This window comes from Zonotrichia albicollis, chromosome 2 (genome assembly GCF_047830755.1).
Source record: "Zonotrichia albicollis isolate bZonAlb1 chromosome 2, bZonAlb1.hap1, whole genome shotgun sequence".
Lineage (NCBI taxonomy): Eukaryota > Metazoa > Chordata > Aves > Passeriformes > Passerellidae > Zonotrichia > Zonotrichia albicollis.
Window position 1 is genome coordinate 54,088,032 of NC_133820.1, and position 25,566 is coordinate 54,113,597.

At 34.9% G+C, this 25,566-nt stretch overlaps 1 protein-coding gene across 3 annotated transcripts in view; it reads left to right on the forward strand.

Annotated features, from left to right (window-relative positions):
* Window positions 1-25,566, forward strand: part of DYNC2H1 (dynein cytoplasmic 2 heavy chain 1) — a 143,796-nt gene that overhangs the window by 111,392 nt on the left and 6,838 nt on the right. For all 3 annotated transcript variants that reach the window (XM_005482581.4, XM_074535163.1, XM_074535164.1), the window contains exons 84-87: window positions 3,786-3,995; window positions 6,833-6,922; window positions 21,299-21,408; window positions 21,741-21,822. In XM_005482581.4, coding sequence (XP_005482638.2) covers window positions 3,786-3,995; window positions 6,833-6,922; window positions 21,299-21,408; window positions 21,741-21,822 — 492 coding nt within the window. The remainder of the gene's footprint in view (window positions 1-3,785; window positions 3,996-6,832; window positions 6,923-21,298; window positions 21,409-21,740; window positions 21,823-25,566) is intronic.

Here is a 25,566-nt window from a genome sequence, read left to right on the forward strand (position 1 = left end):
GCTGGTCTGGCCCTCCCTTGGACCTTCATATGCTCCACACTACCCCTGGCACTTGGCTGGAGTCTATGTGGGAAAGCTGCAAGGGGTCATATTCTTGGATGGAGACTGGATACAGGTCTGGGCAACCTGCTGTGGCTTTGAGCACCTGGCAATCTCCAGAGGTTCCTTCGAACCTTCAGCTGTTTTGTGGTTCTGTGAATAGGAGTTATTTTTGTTCAGTTCTCAAAGCCTATAACATACTTCACGGCCAAACAGCAAAAATGGCAGATATGCTTTGAAAATTTTAGCTTTTTTTCAGTTTAGACATTTCTAAATGGAATATGATTCTTCTACATTAATAGGGTGTCAAGGAACCTACATGCTGTTACTTTTTCAGAAATATTTCTGGTAATTTGCAGGACTTCATTTTTTCTCTCAGATCATGCATGATGCAAAACCCTGTTAATTGTTGCTACCAATTATTCAGGTATCCTGAAATTGCTGAACTGAGAGGTTTATTATTCTTCATCTATCTATAAGAATAGAATCATGGCAGTTGCCTCTCCTTATTCCACTGATTATTAGTCTAGCCAGAATTCAGACTGAAATTTTTAATTGAATTTTATTTAAATGAAATAGATACTTGAAATGAGCTTCAAATAATTTTGCATCTGTGTTGAAATTACAAAAGCAAAGCCGTTCTGAACTAATGCAGAATGTCATGACCTTTTCACCTGTATTAGCATCACTTGAAAACATACATGTTAATTCTTCTGATTGAAAACATCCTTGTAATGAATACTGTCCTAAAACTGCTTTTACAGTGTTTTGCAGCATAATTTAATGACATCTTGACACTTACCAAATTAATTGAACTCTCATGAACCTGCCATTTAGTTTGAAGTCCAGCTCCTGGCACTGTGCAGAAGAGCCCCAAGAATCACACCATGTGCCTGGTACCTCATTAGCTATCTCAGCTTTAAAAAAATAACAGGGACTTTTCCATGAAGGAAAATCAGTGAAACAGAAATATAGGGTCATTCTTTATTTTATTTTCAATGATGAAAACCATGTGAAAAACAGTGAGAGGCTAATATCTAAAACAAATAGGCAGAGAGTCTCGAAGGAGGAGGCAAAGCAGGTACATCAAAAAGGCAATGGCGATTTCTAAAACCCATCCCCACCACCACCAAAACTGCATTTTGAATCAAATGCAGAACTAGTAAAGGTATATGAGTTTATTTTCATTGCATTTGTTACATTTCTGAGGAGGCAGTTTTCAGGACATACTGGAGTTTGCAAAAGCTTGCATTTAAGAAGGTGACAAAGTAAAGCTGTGGGACAGTTTAGGTGAGACTTTATGAAGTCATATTATACTAAGATAGCAACATTTACAGAACTGAAAGAGGGGAAATTATCAACATCTGAAAACACACCTGATTAATATTGGTAGCAAAATACAGTATTTGATATTAAAGATTAGAATCTACCTTCAGTTTCTTATGATTAGGAAAAATACCCAGTACTTCATCAGTTTTTTGTCTTAATTCCCAAGCAGGTCATGAGCATACACATATTTTAAAACCTGATGTGAGTTATATACATAATGGATTTTAAGAGAATATAATAGGACATTAAATGTATAAGCTGATATTGGTATTTATGTTTAATTTTCCTATGGAAATGATAGATGGGTTGTTTCAACAAATTCTCAATGGAAAGCACTAGAAAGAGTGATGAAATGAATCTGAAATTCATAGGAGACTCTTATTGTAAAGGACAATATTGAGGAACTTAAAGGACTTCTTTTTCAACAAGCTTTTGTGAATTATGAGAGTGTCAAAGATTGAGCAAAACCTCCAAGGTGGATTGTCTTGGGTTTTCTTTGTTTTGTGCAATTAAACACCTCAATAAGAAATTATCAGCTAGCTTATGCTAGTTTTGTGTTACAATTTACATATCCTCAGCAAATATGGTCTCAGAAAAACTGATGTGAAACTGGTACTGTGATTTTTGAATGCATGCAAAGAAAAAATGCAAAGCATAACAATTGTAAATACTGCATGCTTTGGCACTTGGATCAGTAGCTTTCTTGTATACCTTTTTAACAGTGTTGGAAAATTTTATCCTTAATTTTTTTGTTGGTCAGTCATAAGCCAAAGTATTGCTCATTCATTTAGCATTTCTCATATTTTAACTTGGTAGCTGAGTGGAATATGAGCTTGAAATTAAAAATGTGAATGTTCCGCCAAATACATAGTGCCTGGGAAAGATTATAGAGGTAAATATCCTGTGCCTTCTGAAAAGCAAGTTGCCATTTGACAATTCAGAAATTTATTTAACCTGAAAAATAATCAAAACTTGTTATTTTAATAAACGTATTTTAGAGAAAATAAAATCTGATTTTATCTTTCCTAAATTACTAGAAACTGAAATACCAAAACATTTTTTCCCATAGGCTAGGGTTTACTTTTAGCATTTATGCCTTGTGAGATCTCAGCACCTCAAGACTGAGGTGCCGAGTCACCGAGACCACCCTTGGGGGGCTCGAGAATCTTAGAATGTTGCCAGAAGTGTCTGGTGGCTAGACTTTGATCCTACACGGGAGACGACACCTGTATGAAGATAAGAGAGTTTCACCAGAGTGAATGGTGAAGAAATTATTTAGTTAGAGAGTGAGACACAAAGTTTAAGATTTCTGTACAGGGAGGTTTAGAGAAGTAAGATAGAAGAATTAGAGCGTATCCTGTCCTTCTTCTTCTTCTTCTTCTCCTCCATCTTCTGTAGTGATAGTAGCACTTTGAGATTAGTTGTTACTAAAAGTGCACCGAGCAATAAAAGTGAAAAGTATTAGAGAAAAATGATAAATATTGTATACGCAACTTTGAATATAAAGATAAGTGACCACCCAGAAAGAGGAGAGTGTGCTCATGGCTGAATACTGAGCAGACCTCTGTTGGGCCGAGAGAAAATCTTTTAGATAAACAATTAATAAACACCGAGACCGAGAAAAGAACTGAAGCCTCTTCTGTTCCTTTGAAACGCGGGCTACACCAAGGCCACCCCGGGCCTTTCCAGGCCATCCAAACAGCCGAAAACTGAACAGTGCCTTATAGAATTTTCTAAAAGGTTTTTAATTTTATAACTGGAATTCTTTGCAGCATCTTGCCACATTACAGTTTGGCAGTTTCCAAACACATGCAAAAATATATTTATGTAATAAGTTGCATATGAATTAAGATTTGCAAAATTGCACCATCTCTTGAAATTATTGAATAAATTTGGATTTTTAGTGACTTTATTGGAAGGGAAGTAAGTAGTAAAAATGGCAGTGTAAGAGCAGCAGTACTTCTCAGAGTCTAAGTTACTCAAGATTTACACATAAAATGATATTTATTTTGTGTTTATAGTATTTAATTCAATTCCATGTTGAACTAGTCTGGCAACATAGTTTAGAGTACCCAGTAAAATTTTGTTGTGCTGAGTACACTACTGCTTTTTATATTAGCACATTAATACTAAAAGCAGTGATTCAGCTAAGGGAAGATTTTTCAGCAATTCAAGAACTTTTGAAGTAACTGGATAGACAGACTTGTTTCAGAAGAGTGGTGCCTTTATTGAATATGTCACAGACAGTACTGAAAGTATCACTGTAGTTATAATTCAGTATCAGAAAAGAGATGATACCACTACTACTTCAAAGCTAATAAGGTCTTATGAAGTATCAGGAATTAAATAAATTATGTGTTGTACAACATCATAATCTCCCCGAGTTTATTAACTGGATATCCCTTGTTTTTTCTTAGAATTCTAACCTGATCCATCAGAAGGTGTCTCCTCCTGCAGAACAACAAGGATCTCCAATCTTATCGTTCATTACCCTGGAGCAGTTCAATGCCATTCGCCTTGTGCAGAGCGTCCATCAGTCACTTGCTTCTTTAAGTAAAGTCATCAGAGGTACCTCGCTGCTGAGTTCTGAAGTACAAAAACTAGCAAGTGCTCTGTTAAACCAGAAGGTAAGTAATTTTGTACTGAATATACATTATAATAAGCATTGAAAAAACCAAAGGAAACTGAACTAGTAGTCATTTCCATGTTCTAAATTTTTATATTGATAAAGACTCTAAAATTGAGTTCTTTTAAATATAGAAACTCTAAAACAAAACCCATTTTTTCTGTAAATTTTTCAGAAGTATTTGCAGAATCTTCTGAATGTATTACTCTCCTATCAAACTTTCTCTAAAAGACAAATCCAATAAGTTTAGAAGTTGTGGAATACTATTTCAATTTCAAATACCAAGTCATGCTAGATAAGTCAAATACATTAGCCAGTAGAATATATAAACCTGTCCCCTTACTTAGTTTTTATATTTTCTTAAAATTTAAATTGTAATAATAGTTCTCTTTGCATTTATTCAGTATGGAGTATTGCCATACCTCTCCAGAAAAACTGTGCCTGTCATACCAACCTATCATCTCACCCTATATTATTGAGATACAAGAAATCAGTCAGAATTATATGTACTTTCTCCATCTTTTTTGGTATTACGCTGGGCATGTTTATAAACTGATACAATTAGTGACAGCAAATATACATGCTCTATCATTAATATCTAGATAATTGAGTTAAAAGAGAGTCAAACATTGATGTGACATGAAGCTCTGGTTTCGTTTTGCCTCCAGCAACTGATAAATTCTGTCAATGCAAATGCATAGATAATGAGATTGCTTCTGCAATGAACAATAATTCCTATTAACATCCTATTTATCTTCATGTGGCAAACAAGTACTGTTGAAAAGATTGCTATGCATTTATTGATAAATCAAATTCTAATCAAAACAATAATTAAATTTGTTGTCATTTCAGATTCACAAGACAGGATTTGTTAGCAAAATTGCTGTACAGTCAGACTAAATTAAGTTTTCTTGTTAGTAATCTCATTGCCTTTTAAAACATGTTTTGACTATGTGGTAGGAAATTGACACTAAGTCCAAGTCATAGTGAATGGAAGGGATACATGGAATGGCCATTCTTTAGCTCTTACAGTTATATTTATTGTTACTGAGCAAGAGAGCATGGCTTGCTTGTGTGCTTTAGCTGCATTCTTCTGTTTGGAATTGGCAGGAGCTGTGAAGCTGACCACTGCCTCAAAAAGTTTCTTCAAAATTCTGTGCATTTTAACCTCTCACAAGCATCGGTTCAGTGCTTCCTGATGTGTTGACCAGTGCTTCTGTCATTTCTTCTGCTTACTTACCCACTTTCCTTGACATGGATCACTTCATTGGATTGTGACTATATAGCAATTTTTTCAGCAGCCTTCCAGAGAGGCTAATGCCACATTCTTGGCATGGCAGCTAAACCTCACTCGATTTGTCATCCTAAAATGATTTTCTTTATGTGTTTTCTATATGCTCTTCTTGTTTAGTGTTTTCATGTTTTATGTAGCAAAGGATTATTTTTCAAAAGCTGTATTTTAAACCCACTGGGATTGTAGCTCTTTTAAGATTATAGCACCTGAAGAAACTACTGGATTATGAATAGGAATGTAAAATTCAATAAATGTATGACATGTAAAGGTTTGGCAATGTGCTGTATTAGTGTAAAATTCTTATGTTAGCCCCATACTATCCACTGTGAAGAAAATTAACTCCACCCCACCCAAAAAGAGCATAAGTACATCTGAGATACACTTGCATAATAACAATTAGCTAAGCAATTTCTTTAGACTTGAAGTAATTTAGATTGATATATTAACAGCATTAGGCAAATGCCCTGTAAGTGATAGATTGATGAGCTGCTTGTAAATGCACATCTAGTAGAAGAGGCTGCAAAAATGCAAGGTCTCAAATAAAAAATGATTTTCAAAAAATCCAGGAAATTTAGGAAAAATCCCATGCAGTTAACTGTCCTTTATTAATTGTTTTGCATGTATTCTAGTTTATTGAATTAATTTTTAATTAGTATCTTGAATCTCGTTACATTTTGATTTTTATCTATAAAAGGTAAATACAGTGTATTTACTTTGGAAGATACCTTTTTTTGCAAACTTCTGGGATCGGATTTTGAATACCTGTTCAGTACATATTCTGTTAGAATGGGAACTTCCTGGAAAATGCTGCTGTAAATATTAAACAGTATAAACTGTTGATTCTGCTTAGCATCTTCAGTAGTGTACAATATTCCACAGGTACTGATTTACATTAATTCTCTTTCTCACAGGTAGGGGAATCTTGCAGTCACTTTCAGTGTGCTGTAGATTCCTGTGGAGTAGGTAAAATTAGTGTTTCTATCCTTATCTTATAAGGAGGAAGTTTAAGAGATGCCCTTTTAAGCCTTTCTTTTTGAAATCAATGAAAAATTTATATCGGGAAGTCTTGCAGGCCTTTTTTTCTCAGGTGTTGCTCTACAAAAGCTGTAAGGTGATGGGAAAATAATCATGCAGAGGAATTGTACCAGATTGTCTTCATCACAGAGCCACACAACTGCATTTTGAAGTCTGAGGAGGCTACAGCAGAGGAGTGGGAAACTGGCTGCGGTTGAAAGATGACATTGTGACTTCCCAAGTCATAATTAGGCTTTTTGGAAATATTTATGGAACCAACTGTTTCCTTATTGAATAGCAGAGGTTCTTGCAAGCTCTCCATTAACACTGTGGCTAGGTCACACAAAGAATTAGCAGGGATCCAGCCTTTCTGTTTGAGGTTGTATGTTCTTGATCATTATATTGCTGGTGTTGTCTTTTTTTTGTAGATATATTTGATGTCCACGTTATTTATTTTTATTCAAGTTCCCAACTTAAAATGAAATGACAGTGGATTTGATACTTTCTGTATATATATATTTTTATTTCAGTGTCCTGCCACATGGCAAAGCAAGTGGGAAGGTCCAGAAGATCCTTTGCAATATCTTAGAAGTCTTGTAGCTCGAGCACTTGCTATACAGGTAATTTTAAAGAGTCATTTTTTACTCACTGTGCTGGTATTCAGTGACACTGTGTATTTTGTAAATTCCTACTGCAGTAGACCTTTACAAACACGGGTCCAAAAGAATTTTAAATGTGTGAAAAGGTATATGAAAATCTAAAGATCAATAATTTATCTAAATGATTTAGTATTTAAGGAAACAGATTCCTTATCTGTGTTGGATACATAGAGAGAAAACTGTGAGAACCTGAAAGAGAGGAGGACTACTTTAGAAAGGACATTTCTTTGTTCCCTCCAGGCAATAAGTAGAAAGCTGTTAGTTTTGATCTTGATTAACACATCTTGTCCAATGGGATACCAAGATTTTTGTCAACATTTATGTTGACTCTCAGATTCAGAAGAAAGATTTGAGTGCCATGTGTCTTCTAGGCATTTCTTTTTCTAAAGAAACTGTCAAATAAATGTCTCTGAAGTATTAATAATATTCTTGTTATGCAAAGAGTTTCTTTTGGCTAATACTTATTTTTTCTTTAACCTTTCCTTCTAAAAAAGTTTAAAGTACAAAACAGGAAAAAATATAAATATGTATAGCAACAAGTTAATGCATGTTCAGATGTTAATTTGTCATATAACTGGAGTTGAACTTCGTCCCATCTCTCTTTTTTCTGACTGTTACAGCCTTTAGTATTAAAAAGACATCATTTGTGGCGATTCAGTGTGTTTGTAAGCTTCAAGAGTACATTACTGTTTGCAACTTCTACTTTCATTTGGTTGTGACCAAACTGCATGCAATTTTCCTTAAAAATATGATTTCTTTTTAGTGGAAGTCTGAGATTAAAGATTGAGCTTCTGTGTGGAGTGCACCTCCCATAGAAAGTATGCAGAGGTAACAGGATGAAATTAGTGTTAATAGTAACAGGTGATTTTCAACCACACATATTCCAGAAGCTTTTATTTCCATATAATACTCCAGTCAGCTATTGACTAATGTGTTGCATTATATTTGTTGCATTACCATGATAGTAATCTTCCTTTCTCATTTCTCAAACTACTGACAAAATGGTACATTTGGATTAGTCATTTTTATGAAAGTTATGAAGGACTCATTTACAGTTTTTAACAGTTATTTATTGTAAGAGAGAGAAAGATTATTAAGCCACAGCTTTGCAGTAGATACTTGATTATATCCATAAGCAGTACATGATATTAAAATTTTATTAGTGATAATAGCTACTGGTTGTCTCATTTTATTTCTTTAATGTCAAATATGTAATATAGTTGTGTTTGGAGCAATTCTTAATAATAAAGTATCAGTCTGTTTTGCATGTCAAGCTTCTAGTCAAATCACATCCAAAATACAGTGTGTGTATTTCTATATTGTACATTATTATAAAATGTTGATTATTTCTAGTTAGGCATTTCAGTTGAATCATCTTTTTGCTTAAATGTGATTCCAAATCCTGACTGTGCCCATTACACCTTCCTGATTAGTCTTGATAATTTTTTAATTATCTTTTCATTATTGATTTTATAAATGTAATTAATCAGTAGTTAATTCTAGGTGAGTATTCAGAAATTCAATAAAGATATCTCACAACTCTGAAAATTATCTTCTGATTTATATTTCAATAAATGCCATATTTTGGATTAGTTTTATATGACCAGCTTTATAAGCTTTTTTTTTTAGTTACTCTTATGTCCCTCTGTTACATTAACTGTAAGATATTGACTTACACTGTACTGTTTGACAAAGGTTTAATTTAGGCATTTTTAAGACAAAATAGGAGACACTGAAAGATCAAAGTTGTACTAAAGGATTACATTTACTAAGGATTGAGTAAGTCTCGGCCTATGCTATTAGTTAAAGGCTGCCTTGTCAAGTGGTTTGCTGCCAGTGCAGGAAACAATAAAAGCAACTACAGCAAGCATTTAATGGGGATGGGGAGGAACACAAAATATAGGCCAGATGGTGAAATATTTATAGCAGAATTTATAGAAGTGAAAAGATGTTCTGAGAGCATTACACAACAACAGGCAGAAAAACAACAGGTGTTGCATTTTTTTAGGTCTGAATTTACTCAGTAAAAAGCAAATTTAAAAAACAAACAAAAAAAAAAAAAAAAAAAAAAACCAAAACCAAAAAAACCCCTGCCTAATGAAAGTGTGAAGAAATTTGTGTATGTAAAATGCAGTAGAGCCATATGTTGCTGTGTACTATGTTATGGTGACAGACCTGATGTAAATAGGTGGTTTCTTTCCAGGTGAAAGTTCTGATATTTGGATGCTTTAAATTGAAGCAAAAGTTATGTATTGAACATTCTTCTAAGATGGAGTTCTGAATACTTTCAATTAGCAGTGCTGACATTGAACTTTATAATACTGTGCTTCAACGTGTCTGTCTATAGTGATATATTTGCTACCAACATTAAGATATGAAATGTATGAATCATCAGTTGTCATTGTATAAGTTTTAATTCTTGGTCCTTTTACTGTCAGTTTCCTCATGATGGCACCCTAAATGTTTTCTGTGGTTTCCCTCTCCTGTGGTTCATGATCATAGCTCAGCAATAAGGCACATCAGCATATAATGGTATTAAATGCATCCCAGTCTCTAGATAAGTGTCTTCTCATGGCTGTGGATACCAGCAAGAGAGAAGGAGAGAGAGCAGACTCAGAACTGCAGCTACCAAGAGGCAAAACAGCAGCCCAGGCAAATGTCAGCTGAATAGCAACGTTAAATATTGTTTCAAGTCAACAAATTGGAAATTGATTTTTGTTTCCACTAGAACGAAATAAAGAGCTTAAATTCTCCTTTTCAAAAAGGAATCCCAAACTCTTCTTGTTCCAAGAAGACCTTGTATTTCATTCTTTTGGACTCAGATGGTTTTATGTCATTTACAAAAACAGTTCTTCCTTTGGATGACTCTTGAGTTAGAAGGCTGCTAGAAGTCTTGCAGTGTACATTCTGACCTCAGACACCAGTTTCAGAGTTCTAATCAGGGACATGTTTATGAATACTGAAAGTTTTTAGTTGCGTAATTTATGAAAGGTTTTGCTGAAATTGTACATTCATCTAAAAAGTACTCCTAGTATATAAAGAAGTTAAATTTGATATTTTTTTCAAGAGACTTATGTTTTTCTGAGATTTTCTCTTGTCCCTTTCCATCCTGAGTAAACTCTAACATGGTAATATTTAACTTCAATACCAGTTTGATCACCTAGTATAAGATTTTTACTATTTTAATGGTCTTTTACTGTTTAAGAAAGAATGACTTTGTTCCTGTTTTGGAACCCTATTCCTCCGTTTCAACAATTAGGTCTCCAGAAAGGTAGATTGGATGCCCAAGGTAAATGAGGTTTGAACTCTTGGAAATTGCCTGCTGAATGTACTGTAAACCCTTCTGGGAATAGGAACCCCACAATTTCTCCTTCACACCCCAGGCATCTGGGCTGAGATATTAAATATTCATTCGCTGATAACAGGCAGAAAGGCTGCTCTTAGAAAACCAAGGGAATCAAATCCTCTCAATTTTCACCAGGTTAAAGAACTCACATAATAAATCTTGTACAAATCCAGAATAGCCATGCTCAGTCCTGCTATTCATTCACTTGAGCACTCCATAATAAGGCCTATCCCAGTCCAAGTAATCACACTTAGTTTTCACAGTGTTTTCTAATACATTGCCTTAGCAGAGTTTGCAGCAGGGACAATAGCTTAATGGTTTGTGTTGTACAGTTTTAGGAGAGGCTGATTCAGATAGATTAGTTTGGCTGGTTCCCCACCTTGTCATTGTTCCTCTCATGACTCTCTATTTGAAGAGCTGTTACCTAGGTATCTGTACGGTGCAGAATACTCCAGATTCAGTATTCTAATATTGAAGCACAAAAATTCATAAAAGTGTTGTGTTTTAAATCCACCCATTCCATTATTTTAGCTCAAATTTCCACATTATTCTGAAGAATTAGCATTTTTCTGCTGTTTTTCTCAGCTTCTCCTCTTTAGCTGTCATGAATATCAAAACAAAAATAAAACTGCAGCCAAACATTATCTGCTAAGGAACTGATCTTCAATTGGCTCCCTCAGTTCTCATCATGTTGCAAAATGATTTTACTTTGTTCCAAATTTATCAGCCAGGATATGTCTTTTAAGACCTTATATCTAATTAATAACTGCTTGGTAAAAATTGGAAATTTGCAAGTACTACTAAAAAAATGTTTTGTTTGTCTCTGACAGGCAAATTTGAAGTTCTTAGCAGCTGTTTTATCATGTCCTTTCTAATCACTGTCTCACTTAGATTGCATTGATTAAGTAATGGCTGATATAGAGCAGTAGTGCTTTGTAAAAATGCACCATCCAAACAAGGGACCAAACAGAATGTGAGATAAAAGGTTTGGACATGGATGGGTAATAGGAATTGTCCATTGAAATAAGATCTAATACCCAAGGAAATTAAAGCAAAAGCTGAAGCATTTTTTGTACTCTTACATAAAGCTGTGTTAATGCATTGATGCAATTTCCCTTCCAGGCCCTTCACCATATTTGCAGCCCTCCTTGGGACACTCTCTAATAACATAATATTTTTCATATATTGTGGTGCCCAAAATTAAATATAACTAAATATAACTTTTTTTTTTTTTTTGTAGTGAAATGTTTCTTTTCCTCCAAAATACAGTAGGTTTTAAATCTGCAAACTATGCTATTTCAAGGGTAAATCATTTCAGTTGCCAGTGAGCTGTACTTATCTCAAGTTTTGGAAAAACATGCCTTTTGCACAAAAAAGAGTTGCACGAGAAACTGGAAAAACAGTTTTTAAAAAGCAGCATTGCAAAAGGGAAAATATCACTACCTGCATTTCCTTTCATTTCCCCAGCTCACATTTCATTGTGAGCTGTTGAAGCTTATTCCCAGTGAGTGTTTGGTGCTCTGTTAAACTTAGGCATGCACAAGTTATGGGCATTTTAATAAATATCAGGCTTAACTATTGAAAGAAGTAATTTGTTTCAACAGAATTCAGCGGCTGTTCATTAAAGTCTTGAAATTCTAGGCATGTTTTGTGAGAATGGCTGTTCTGTTGAAATTATGAAATACTATCTTGTAACTAGAAGTTTGAGCAGTACCCCTTATCATACTGCTAAGCAATTATTCAGCTCTTTGATTATAAAATATTTATTGCAGGAGATAATTACTCATAAAATGACTTTTTGTAAGTGTTGAATAAAAGAGGACAAACCCAGGTCATTGTCTCTACAGATATTATGTATGAAATTACAATCTTTTAAAGAAAATTATCTTTCTTTCCTAACCTAGGTTTAAATTAAAAAACCTAGATTTAGTATTCTGTATTTCTTCTATGAAGGCAAGATAGTATTTATATACTTAGTAAATTACAAAAAGCTGTGCTATATATTATAGAAGATGCAAAGCTGTAGTAGATATCCTTCATTTAAACTAAAATAGTAATGATCATTTATTGATTTTTCTCTTTAAGCTACAAGATACATTTTCACAATACAGGAAGAAAGCTGAAAAGATGCAATGATAATATATTAATCAATTTTATGCATTTAATCTGTCAAAATTAAAAGTGTAGATTGCTCTGTTTCTAATAACTTGTTTTTCACTGTATCTCTTTTATTATGGACAGAGCTGTCTGCAAAAGAGAAAGCAGAGTAAAATGAATAGTCTTGTCTGACAAAAGCTCAAGCAAAAAAGGTTAATTTTAGTACAAGTGGTAGAAAACGATGTTATTATCATTCACATATGAAAACGAGTCCTTCTGTTATTCTGTCAAAAACTGGTAATTTTAAATTCCACCCATTAATAAATGAGAAGGCTGCAGCACATGCTAATGCACCAATTTGTAGGTTCATCCCATCAATCTGCTTTGCTTTTTTAAGACAACTTAGAGAGAGCTCATGTCCAACCTCTCACCTACCAGCACCCCCACATCCTTCTCAGCAGGGCTGCTCTCCATCTGCTCATCCCCAGCCTGTGCTGGTACCAGGGGGTGCCATGACCCAGGCGCAGCACCTTGTACTTGGTCTTGTTAAACCTCAAGAGATTCCAAGGGCCCCACTCCTCAAGCCTGGCTGGGTCCCTCTGGGTGGCATCCTGTCCTTCAGTTGATGAGGGTACACCTGATCCCTTTATCTATGTCACTAATGAAGATATTAAGTAACACTGGTGCCAGTGTTGACTCTTGGGGGACACCACTTGTCACTGATGTTCACTGGGACTCTGAGTCATCGATCAACACCCTCTGGATGTGACCATCCAACCAATTTCTTATCAATCTCCCAATCTACTTATCAAATCCATCTCTCTCTGGTTGAAAGAGAGGGATGTTGTGAGGGACCATGTCAAAGGCTTTACAGATACCCAGATAGATGGCTCATAAATCCCAGTGTGTAGCCCTGCCCTTGCTCAGTGCTGTAGTCACTCCATCATAAAAGACCACTGGGTTGGTTAGGTGGGACTTGTCCTTGGTTACAGTAACTTGCTGTTCGGATCACCATTACACTGACAGAAATATTGTATCTACTAAAAGTAAGCAATCTATTCGAAATCCATTGTTATTGTTTTATTTGTAATTCTGATTTCAGAATATGTAATTAGAAGTTCATACATAGAAATAAATTATGTGGAATATGTAGAAATAAATTAGGTTTGTAACAAAAAGGTAGTGTGATCGTGGCTCTTTTTTAACCTCTAGACGGTTTGCTGGGAACTGGGTTGGTGTAGCAGTTTGCAAAATATTTTATCTCCTGTTTTGAGATTTTAATAGGTCAAAATCAATGGTAACATGCTGTAACTATTTCTCAAATATCATTTGCAGATATGTATTTAAAAATAAGCTCATTTTTTATTAGAAGCAGATCTCCATTCCACAAGTGAGCATCATCCCTAATTAGCAATCTTTTCTTTGGGGGAAGGCAGAGATGTAACCTCATCTTGACCTATCTTTCTCTCTTTGAAGGAGATGCAGTATTACTGAATTTGAAATTACAACAATTTCATATTGTATCCATTTGCCAATATATAAAAAATATTTAAAATTTTGGAGCCTTTTAAGTTTCAAGGCTGTCAATTCAAATTTCGTTTGTGAAGGAAAAGAGTCAGAATAATTCTTGACTAAACCCTTCTTTATCTGTTGTGTGCAGTAGTTTTACTATTGGGAATTCATAGTCAAATAAAGCAATCAGAGCAGGATGAAAGTGCACTCGGCAATTCTGTAAACAGACATGACTGAATTTTAAAACTGAAGTCAACAGAAAGGCATTCAGATTTGGGGTTTTGTTCATTTTGTTATTTGGTTTTTACTTGGTAGAATTCTTTCTGATGTAGTCTTTGTTTCTAAATGTTCAGCAAGGTACATAATTGAAGAAAGAAGAAACCAAACCTTGAGTCAAAGTAGAAGAGTTGTTAAGAGTGATGGGAAGCTTAGATCCCTTATTTAAGGTGTGTAAGTGATGCTTAAAGGCAGGAAGGATAAATGCCTTCCTGCTCTATAATGTTTCCCAGTGTGTTCAGCTGAGTGCTATAAATAGTGACTAAATTAGATTGTGTGCCCCCATATGAAGGAGAGTATGCAAATGCATATTGAGATATTTGTAGTGGTAATTCCACACAGTCACTCTGAACTAAGAGAGTTATGATCCAATGAGAAATCTGTTCTCTACATCTGAACTTGAATTTCAAAATTCCTGTCAGGTTTATACTGTTTTGCAGCATTGCGTGTGCTTTTCCTTATACACTTTAGAAGAAAGCACAGTGTGTTTTCTTCTACGTTTTCTATAATTAACATTTTCAGTATTATTTCTAATATTTCATTATCCAATGCGATAAATTAAGCAATTGAAATTACTTATATATCAGGCAAAAGGCAGTAAATAATTTAGAACTAAACCAAATATTGTTCATTCTTCAGATACGCAGATTACAAAGCTATGAAAAAGGTTTACTCTGTCATGTGTATTCATGTATTTTATCACACTGAGAAAGAGCACTGATTTGGATATATCAACAGAAGAATCCATCAAATAAGGAACACATTAAGATATTACTAGAATAGTAAAACTGAAACCAATGTGTAAATCAAAGATACCATAGAAATGCAAAATTCCCAATGACCTTACAAATGGTCAAAGGCAGTTATTAATTCTTCTACACTTTTGGGGCCACATCTGAAACACTTGTCTAGTTTAAGTTTCTAAATTAAGAAACATTACCCATATTGTCCAGAGATGTTTGTGGAAATATATGATTTGTGGAGGTATCTTTGGAGTTACCCAGAACTGCAGTAGACTGTGCCCTGAGCAAGCTAAATTGGTGTTGAATTTGGAGCTACTCTGAATTGCAGTTGGATTGGATGCCAAAATGTTTAATTTCATGAATAAATTGTTTCTATAATGGAAGTAATTTAAAAACTAAATCCATTATAGCTAAATAAAAACAAAGCAAAAATTAATTTTAAAATATAACAAAAAAAGAAAATGTGGTGTTTAACAAATGGTGAAATATTTTTTCCTTAAATTGCTCCCTAATGCATGTTTTTCTGGCTTCCTGAGAACAGGCGTGAATGAAGTTTTATGCCATGCTAATGCTCTTCAGCATTCTCATAGCTTTCTCATGTGGCAGGACATCTGAAAGAGACCTATAGCCGTTATGATGAGCTGTTCATTTGGAATTGGCCATAACAAGTGAAATTTGCTTTTGGGTTTAACAAAAGGTTTTATGAGCTTCAGAGAGCTTATATGCTACACTTGAGGTACATTTATGCTAACTGCCATAGCTTTACAATGTAGGAGCAAACAACAATCCATGCTAGCTTACTGCATCAGTTTAAAAAAACCCAACTTAATTATATTCGGCATCTACACAAAGTTGTTCTTTTTTGAACAAACTATTTGCTAGTCTGAGCAGTAATCTCTCTTTTGAACAAACTATTTGCTAATCTGAGCAGTACTGGAGTGTTCTGTTTAATGGAGTGTAAGAGGGTGTGCCAGGATGCCACATCGCAGACTATCCATGACATCATTTACTTCCTTTGTTTAAATGGAGTGGCACCAGCCACTGTTTCCATTTGGTAATCTCTTTTTCTCATGTGAAAAACCCAGATTTCCTTCTTTGCCTTTTAATTGTGGTATCTTCTAGGCATTTTGGGATATGGGCCTCACAGAGTTAAGCAATTTCTGATTAGATTGCTCTAGTCTGTTTGATTAACATTTTTACTTGTCTGAGAGTTAGGTTAAGCCTCAATAGTTGCTAAAATAGTAGAGTTCTGTGACACCGGCATGGGTGAGATATTTTCTCTGTATTTTGACAGCCTTAAGAGAGGATGTTAACAAAAAATAAATGACTGGTAAACAAGAATGAAAAAAATGGAAAGAGACTGGTTACTGCTATTCAAGGGGTCATTGTTTCAGTAAAGGAACAAGGACTGTGAGGAAGATGCTAATGGAAAATCTGTATTTCATGGAGTGTTACCAGGGAAAACGAGCCATGGCAAAGTAAGCAGTTCTCTGTTGGCTCTCATCATTGTAATATAGCCTTTGAGCTGGTACTGTAAACCAAATTACTGCAGTGCATCCCATCATTACCAGTGGCCAATATATTGAGTATTCTGTATCCCTGTTTAGTCACACCAGCACCATCACAGTATAGATTTCAGCATCCCTGCTCCAGAGCTCTGCAAAGGATTTATATCTGATGTAGTCCTGATTTTTTCCAGGTATTATTGTAGACAGTCTAGTCTGTTATCTACACCAGAATATTGTATGCCACTGTTTTCTGTCCTCTGCAACTTATTTTTGGAGATGGAGAGTTGATTTCACCAAGGAATAGTTCCAGTTCTTAGGCTTCCTTACCCAGTTATACACTTGCTGTATAACTGCCAATACAATCTAGTGCTTGGTGACTGATGTACTTGGGAAAGAAGAGACTAGGAGGCATGAAGCATAGGAGTATTGCTTAACTGGATTCTGTGTTTAGTGGTCATACAGGAAATATCTGGAAGTAGATATTTTTGGCATATGTCAGTCATGAACTTGTAGGAATGTTGTTGCAGTTCCTATGCATCATTCTGGTATCCATTTTAAATGTCAGAAACAGAAATTCAGGGGAAGTTTCTGTTTTGATAAAAGATAATCTTATATAGTAACCATAATGAGATCACATCTGCTTATGTTTCTGTCAGCTGGACCTTACTGTGTATCTGCTTCTAGCACATGATTAGCCAGCATGCTGATGCTGAGGGACCGAGAGCATTCATGCTGTAACACTGTGCTGTTATTGCTCAGACTTCCTCAACAAACAGGGGGGCTCTGAGGTGTGGAAAACTGAAATAAAGCTTTAATAGTATTTGGTTTAAAGCAGTAGCCAGTGGTGAAGTGAAAGGCAAGGCAAGGCAAGGCAAGGCAAGGCAAGGCAAGGGGAAAGGAAAAAGAGAAGAGAAAAAGGAAAAAAATCAAACAAACTCCAAATTAAATTACTCTGTTACTTATCATTTGTAAGTATGAGCCAACACCTTATCATATATCTGAAATACTGCAATATTCACACATTCATTTAATGAAGGATAGCTCCCTCAAGAATAAAGGCTCAAGGATTTCACATACAAAGAATTACCACAAGGAAGCGAATTGTTGTATACCTGTTGTTCCTCAGAACCCTAGGCATTACCCCCTCTGGGCTCAGTGCCTACAAAAATACTTCTATTTCATTTCTTTGAGCTGTAATACTGTCATTCCTGCTGGTGTTTATCATTGAATGCCTGCACTTTGGAGCACACCTGTAGAACAGCTGCTGCACTGTGAGGAAAGTGGGATTGTAGCATAACTGCTTGTTTGACCTTGGCTCAGTCTAAACTCCAGTTAACTGAGTACTGACACCCCTAGCAGTGCTACTCACCATCATTTACTGCCAGACTTAGCCAAAGTTCTGCATATTTTTCCCTAGTAATGTGGAAAACTTCTAAAACTTGTAGAAAAACAGAATTATACTGTATGGTTCCTGGCTATGCATATGTGTGTAACACTGAGTACAATTTTCCATTTAGGCACAAAAATGAAATCACTTCTGTCGTGATTTATAGGATTTTCTTTTTCAGTATAAGTTCTCTTTGTGGACCACAGAAGTAGAAAAATGCAGTAGAATAATATACATTTGGAATTAATTAAAACTGGTGAAGGAAGAGTATTTGCTTCATTTTAGAGGAGTTCTGTGTTCCTAAAGCTGTATAAATAATAATGTGAAAATCTGCAGCCTCCTTATTCTTCCACTGTTCAGTGAGGCACTCAGTTTGCTTTGGGATTATTGATGATAAGGAAGACTTCTCTCTGAAAGTGGAATAGATGTTTATTGAATGTTAAGATGCATGAAAAAATATTATTTGAATTATCTGAGACCATGCTAATAGATTTGTTTTTGTAAGGGGAAAGAAAAGAAAATAAAGTGTTTTTATTATAGCAAACAGAACCCCACATTAATGGAAGTTTTGAAATACCCTCCCAGGAATTCTTTGCAAGCATTTTGGCTATTGCTGATAAGTTTTGATATAATATTTCTAATAGTAATAATTTTCTAAATTAATCTATCACAGACAGTTAAATTCCTAGTGTAATTGTAATGAGAAATATTCAGAAAATATTGAAATAATGATTTTTTTAAATAAATAGTTGCAAAGAAGAGTGGATGATGGTTTTTTCCTTACATTTTGGAATAAACTTATTTTAAGAGTTAGAATATTCGGACTGTAGACCACATTGTTGGTTATATAAGAGTTGGTGATGGAAGAAAGCCCTTCAGACTGAAATGCTGCATGGCAATCCAAGATGAATAAGAAGTCAAACAACTTCTCATCACTTTGACAAATACATGTTTCTATCAGATTTGGGATGGGTGAGGGATTTCTCCCTTTCAAGAAACATCACTTCAGTCTTTCTACAGCTTAGCTTAAATTTCCTTCCCGTCAACACCTGATCTCTTCCAGCCCTATGGCAGTGGCACTACCAGTGACAAATGATCTGTCAATAGAGTGGTGATGTCTCTCGAGTGTGTAGCATTTCCCTAATAGGCTGTCATCTGATCTTATAGGACTGAAATAAACATAAGGATATTTTTTACAATTGGGTTGTAAAATACATTTGATTGCATCTAAAATTATTTATTTAAATGGATGTAAATGAGCTGCATATTCAGCTTTATACCAAGCAGTACAAGACATTAAAATTTTGCTTTTGTGGTCTAATGAAAGTTTTTGTTATTGTGTACATCCTAGTACTACTAGTTATATGAATTCAGAATTAATATTACCCATACTGGTCTTTTAATTGGGTGGGATATAAACATCTGTGTTCCTGACAGTGTTTCTCTTTAGTAGTTACATTAAAAATTTATTTGATGACAGCAATATAATGATTATATTAATTACAAGTTGAAGTGATGTCTACTTTTATTACACAAAACAATTTACAAAACCTCTCCTAATCAGAATACATGTACTGAAATGATAAAAGAAATTGAAGTAATAAGTTTCATAAAGTTATATAAAGTCATTAAAAGAATCATGCAGATAAGAGTCATTAACTGTGTACATTTACCTAATGAAAATGGAAAGCAGAAATCTCTGAACTGATTCATAATCATTTGGGTTGAGGGCTCGTAATCAGTGATGTGGCATATAAAAAAAACCAAAACTGATTAAAGGCTTTAACATGGTGGAAACATTATGGAGATGTGTGACACACTGCCAAAATAAAATAAAACTTACTGAGTGTTATCTACTTAAACTTACTGAGTGTTATAATTTTCGATGATTTGGTCACTTCCAAAATGGTTCTATGGAATTACTCATCTGTCAGCAGTTCAAACAATACAATAAAGTGATTTTTAAACATGATATAGATGCTTGGCAGGTACATTGTGTGATGAGAGTGTAACTTTCAAGATTTTTTTATTCAGTGACTACAGCAATTTTATAATTTCCTGGGAGCTGGTATCTAGAAAGGAGTGGGGCTTGTCTTTCTCTGTTCTGTTTTGATATCATATTTCATGTGATAGCATGTGGAATCTTATTCTCTGATTAGTTTCTATCTTAATATTTGCAGAATCACAGAATGGTTTGGGTTGGAAGGTACCTTAAATATCATCTGGTTCCACTCCCCTGCCATGGGCAGGGACACCTTCCACTAGGCCAGGCTGCTCAGAGCCCCATCCAACCTGGCCTTGAAGACATATTTGTGAAGAACTTACTTGTAGGGTGGGCTGTACAGTGACTTCAGGTTCATACTGCAGTGCCATTGTAAGGACTGTGACTATATAATATAAATAAATTGTACCAAAGAGATACATTGTAAGCATTTCAGAAGAGGATTTTGAGCGTGAACTGTTGTATAACCAGTCAGGTACCTGATTATCTTGTCTGAAGAGAGCAAATTCTTTGCCTGAGATTGTTAATGTCTTGAGAACCAAACTAAGATTGCATTTCTTAGGGTTATAAAGATGGCATGGTTTATAAAGATGGTGAGGTGCAATGTGTGTCTCTTTTCCCATGCTGGCACGCAAGATGTTGCATTGGTGAGAAATTCCAAGCTTGATGCTCCTAACAGGCTTCCCAGCTGCCAGTAAGAAGAGTGGAAGGAGGTTGAGACATGGGCTCTGTAAGGATTATTCCCCCCACCTTTATTAGATTCATTTATTGCCATGTATAATAGAGTCTAGTTTTTATCTTACAATCAGTTCTGTGAATTCATGTCTCCAACTAATATACTAAAAATGGCAGCATCAACCTAGTAGTAAGGAATATTTTAAAAATCCTGTTGGCAAGTAGTTATAGAAACTGTTACTGCAGATTGAAAATCAAGTGTTGCTTCAATATAATGTGCTATTTATACGGAAAAATGATCTTAAAGTGTACCTAAAAGGAATGCAGTTATTTTCCTGAACTTATTAAAGCAAACACAGGAATGGCAGCTATTTTGATGGAAAACATAAACACCCCAGTAAGTAAAGGTGAAATAGGGTTTCAACAATGATAAAATTGTTGAAATTATAATTTTCATCATACAATGATAACTTTTCACTGTGGAAAGTAAGCTGCAATGAACAAAGAATGAAACATGAATTTATTTAGAATGGGTGAGTCATGTTACATATAAACTGCTCATTTTCTTTATCTTTTAAGAGGGCATTCATTTCCTTTTTAGTGTAAAATAGTAGAAATTAATATTAAGTTTTGAGGTTACAGTATGTTTACACAAGCATTTTTCATTAACCCTAATAATTGACATACCCACATTAACTCAAAATGTAGAAAAATCAAATAATAATTTCAGTTATTTCAGGATTTCTTTTCTTTTTTCTTCTTTTTTTGTTGTTTTTTATTCTGTCTTCTAGAATTGGGTAGAAAAAGCAGAGAAACAGAAACTGTTGTCAGACACCCTTGACCTTTCTGAGCTGTTTCATCCAGACACATTTCTCAATGCCTTACGCCAGGAGACTGCAAGGTGAGGGAAAAATAATGTGCCTATTTGTGCTAATGTGCCATTGTTCCTTATGTGTGAGGATGATTATTTCATTTTGAGGACACAGAGCCAAAAAGTTATGTCAATAGCTGTCACCAGTCATCTTTTTTTTATTTCTTGCCTTGAAGTAAAGTAGCTGTTACCTGTTTAAATACTTAGATTTTATTTTTTTTTTCAGTTAGAGATGTATTTTTCTTCAAAGTAAGACTTAGTATCATATGGTACACATTGAAAATACATTGAGTTTGGTTTTGTGTTTGATATCTTGTTGTTACACATCTGTAAGATTTACTGTATGTGTGTTTCCATTGCAGAGTAATGAGGTGTTCGGTGGACAGCCTCAAATTTACAGCTTCATGGAAAGGGCGAATACAGGAAGGCAAACTCCAAGTTAAGGTATTTTACTAGGATGTTGTACTAGTATTTTATGAGGATGTTTTATCAGTATAGCTGAAGTCATCTGCCCATAAACTTCCTAGAAAACTGACCTATAAATAATTGGTGTACCAGAGGTAAAATGACTGGTAAATGGTATACAGCTACTAAAATAACAGTGCAAAATTCCACAGAAAACAGAAAAGGAAAGCAGTTATCTTTTGTCTTCTCCCGGGTCACTGTTCTCATTTTAAAATTAAGCTTATTGCTCCATTCTCTTCAACCACTTCTTAGATGAAAATTGAAGGTGCAATTTTTATAAGTTAGAATTTTGCTCTTGTCCAGATAGATGAGTGGCTGGTAACCAGAGGAAATACAAATGTAAATCTGTAAGTCTAAGGCCATGTGTTAGAATTTCTTTAATCGCTGGAAGCAGACTACTAAGGAAATAAACCGGAGTAAACCATAAGATGACTAGTTTTTGATATGATAAGAACCCAAGAATTTTTAAATGTTAGTTAAGCCTACAGCTAGCACCCATAAAGTCACCACAGGTTGCTTTGACAGCAAAGTAGAGATGAATCCTCAAATTGTTTAATTTAGCTTTTTAACTAGCTTCTAACTTCTAACTAACTAACTTTTTAATTCCAGGTAAAACTACCACTTTGGTCGGCACAGGTCTCTGTGCACTTCTTTTATACTTAATTTTGTAGGGAATTGGCAAAATAAGTTTTCTGTGCTGTGTCTTCCTACAGATATGTTGATCCCAAAATAATGCTGCACAGCTCCACATTCTGTGTTCAGCATGGAGCTTGGCCCTTAAAACCACATCCCCACAGAGACACTTGTGCCCAGTGCAACAACTCAGCAGCAGCTGTGGGGTCCCTGCAGCTGAAGCAGAGATTGCTGCATGAGGGGAGAGAGAGCAAGTGGCAAGGCACCTTCTCTAGTCTAGTAATGCAGACAGAAACAAGGGTGGGGGAGATTTTAGGGTTCTGAGCTGGCTTCTGACACATTTTCTGTCAAAAATTATTAATACAGAATATGTAAGATTTCATACTCCTAAAAGATTAATATATTATAAAGCCAGTAAACATAACTGTAGTCATCCAATCTGCCCTAAATACAGTGCAGTCTTTTGAACTTTGTTGAAATAATTCCTGTTGGACCTAGAGAATGTAATTTGCAAATTCTTCAGTCTTGATATTTAAGTAAGAGTAATGCTTGCCTGCTTCATTTCATAAGAAGCATGAGAAGACAGGTCTGTAGAAGTTGGAGATAAACAAACCAGGGAACTTTTAGGGCTTGGTATAAACCGGGTATATGACAAATATACCTGCAAATCACATGGTCTGAGGTTACAGATTCAGCCAAAGCTTCTAAGGCCATAGCAGTAAGTCAAAACTGAATTTCACATCTCAGACCAGTCATTCTAGTAGCCTAGCTATAAGCTGCAGACTGTAGGAGCTTGAAGTTCTTCAAAACCATGTTAACATTTTTGAAAAATATCAGAAGTCAATGTCAAGTACCTAATGTCAAGTCCTAAACAACATTAACTCAGTGGATTCATATATTAAAAAATATCACAGTGTTTTACAGTTGTCAGATTGAAAGAGCTGCTTGGCAAATAAAGAATGAGAGGAAAGAGTTTTGTTACAGTACTCCAGTTTGTATTAAACTTCTGACTGAAGTTTAAAATGTTTTACTGTCTGAGAATTTATGTGGTAAATTTTTGGCAATGCTAGTTAAAGTACACTGTTGGCAGTCTATATCGTGTGTAGGCAAAAGGTTAATGTATATGATCTATTGCTTTACAAGAACGTGTCATGTTCTAAGAGGGATTTAAAATCAAAAAAGAATTTTGTTTAAGGAGAAATTCTCTGCCCTGAGAATAGAGGAAGCAGTGAGGTGATTGGTTGTTTTTAGCAAAACATAAGAATCCTGTCAAGTTTCTTCACTTGATTTGAGTACTATCTTTTTCTCTGTAAGAGAAATACTCATTGATTCTGTGTTAGTAAGAAATCACTAGTATTTTTACTGTTCCTTTTAATCTTTGATGAATGGAAAGGCTTTGGAACCCTTTGCAATGCTGAATATTTAGATTTCCCTACCATGAGTCCTTCCTCATGTTCATGGAGAACTGAGAGGAGACTTCCCCATTAGTAAAGCTATATACAAGAGGGACTATAACTAGGGCATAAAACTATTATTGATTCAGAAAAGTAATTCTCTGAAATGTATCTTGTTTGATAAGGATCCTCTGGATTGTACATTAAGGTTGGTTCACCAGAGCACTATGAATTTTAATACTGGTAAAGTAAATGTTGTATCAGCAGTTTCAATAATTCAGGCTAACTTTGTTGAATGGGAACCTATTCTGAGTGGGAACTCAAAGAAAGAGAATTCTATCAGCCAAAATAATAAGTCTTGAAACACATCCTGTGGTGAGATAGCTGGGACTTGTTTTATCCCACCTAAATAAGAAATTGTAGCTTACCAGACTCCCCTGCAGGAACCAGACCATGATGTAGGGTATTCTGAGGTTTATCAGTCTCAATTGATGCAAATGGTATTATTTCACTTTGTGTAACTAACTCCACTGAGAGACTTGATTTTGTACTCATAGAGTTGAGGGACTCTCTTTCAGGGTCTGGGAGAGTTGTGCTCAAGTCTCTGAATCAACAAATATTTAAAAACCTAATAGAATGTCTCTGTTGAAGGAAGTACAAGTGGGAATACAGGTGAATTTAAACCTGATAGTCACACATACTTTATATAACTTTCTTAGGAAAACTGTCAGGCTTTGAAGACATGTTCTTCAAGATTTTTTTCTTACTTTTTATTTTAAAAGGTTTTCATGACTTAGAATTTATTCTGTGATAAGGAAAAAACAAGGAGATCTCCTTATAATCTGTATGATGAAAATGCTTTCTTGGTCTTGCTGTGATTTTAAAAAATGGCATCAAGCTTCAGCAATTGTAGATGGTTGATCTTACTATGCCTAAAAATACAAACAATTTACCCTATGATCATCTGTAAGTTAGAAGTGTGCAGTTCTAGAGCTGTCAGTGAAACTGCAAAGTAGGCAGAGGAAAAATCAGGCCAAGAACACACCTTAGTCTTATATGAATTATCAAATGAGATGCTAAATTATCAGTGTTAATTCAGGTGATGGTTTAAATGTATGATGTGGAGTGGATCTCCTCTAGTAGGATGTGATGAATATTTGATTTAGAATCTATCTGTATAAAATTACACCTTCCTCAATATCACTTAGAATCAATCTGTATGAAATTCCATCTTCTTTAATGTCACTCCACGTTGCTTTAACAAAAGGTACTGAAAATATATGGCTATTGCACTAAAATTACATATTGATATGCAAATACATCTCTTCTGTTGGCTTTGTGCACTGATTGCACTGTTGCACGACAGCAGGTAGTCATTCCTTTTGGCATTCTATTTTCTGTATTGTAGAAAAGAGTGAAAGAAAGGAAGAAACATGGTAAGAAACTTATTGGGTAGTAAGTAATATGACCTTGGGTAGGACTTAATATACATAGTAAAAAATAAAAAATTACTGAGAGTCTCAAATCCACAATATGAGTATTAATATCAAAACTATACTCTTAGCAACTGACAGATATATTATTATAAGGCATGCTGAGAGGTCTTTTTTTACAGTATACCTCCATCCCAAAATGTCAATAAATTAATTATGGAGGCCTGTAGAGGTAATGAAGGGAAAATACGACTTCCCAAAGT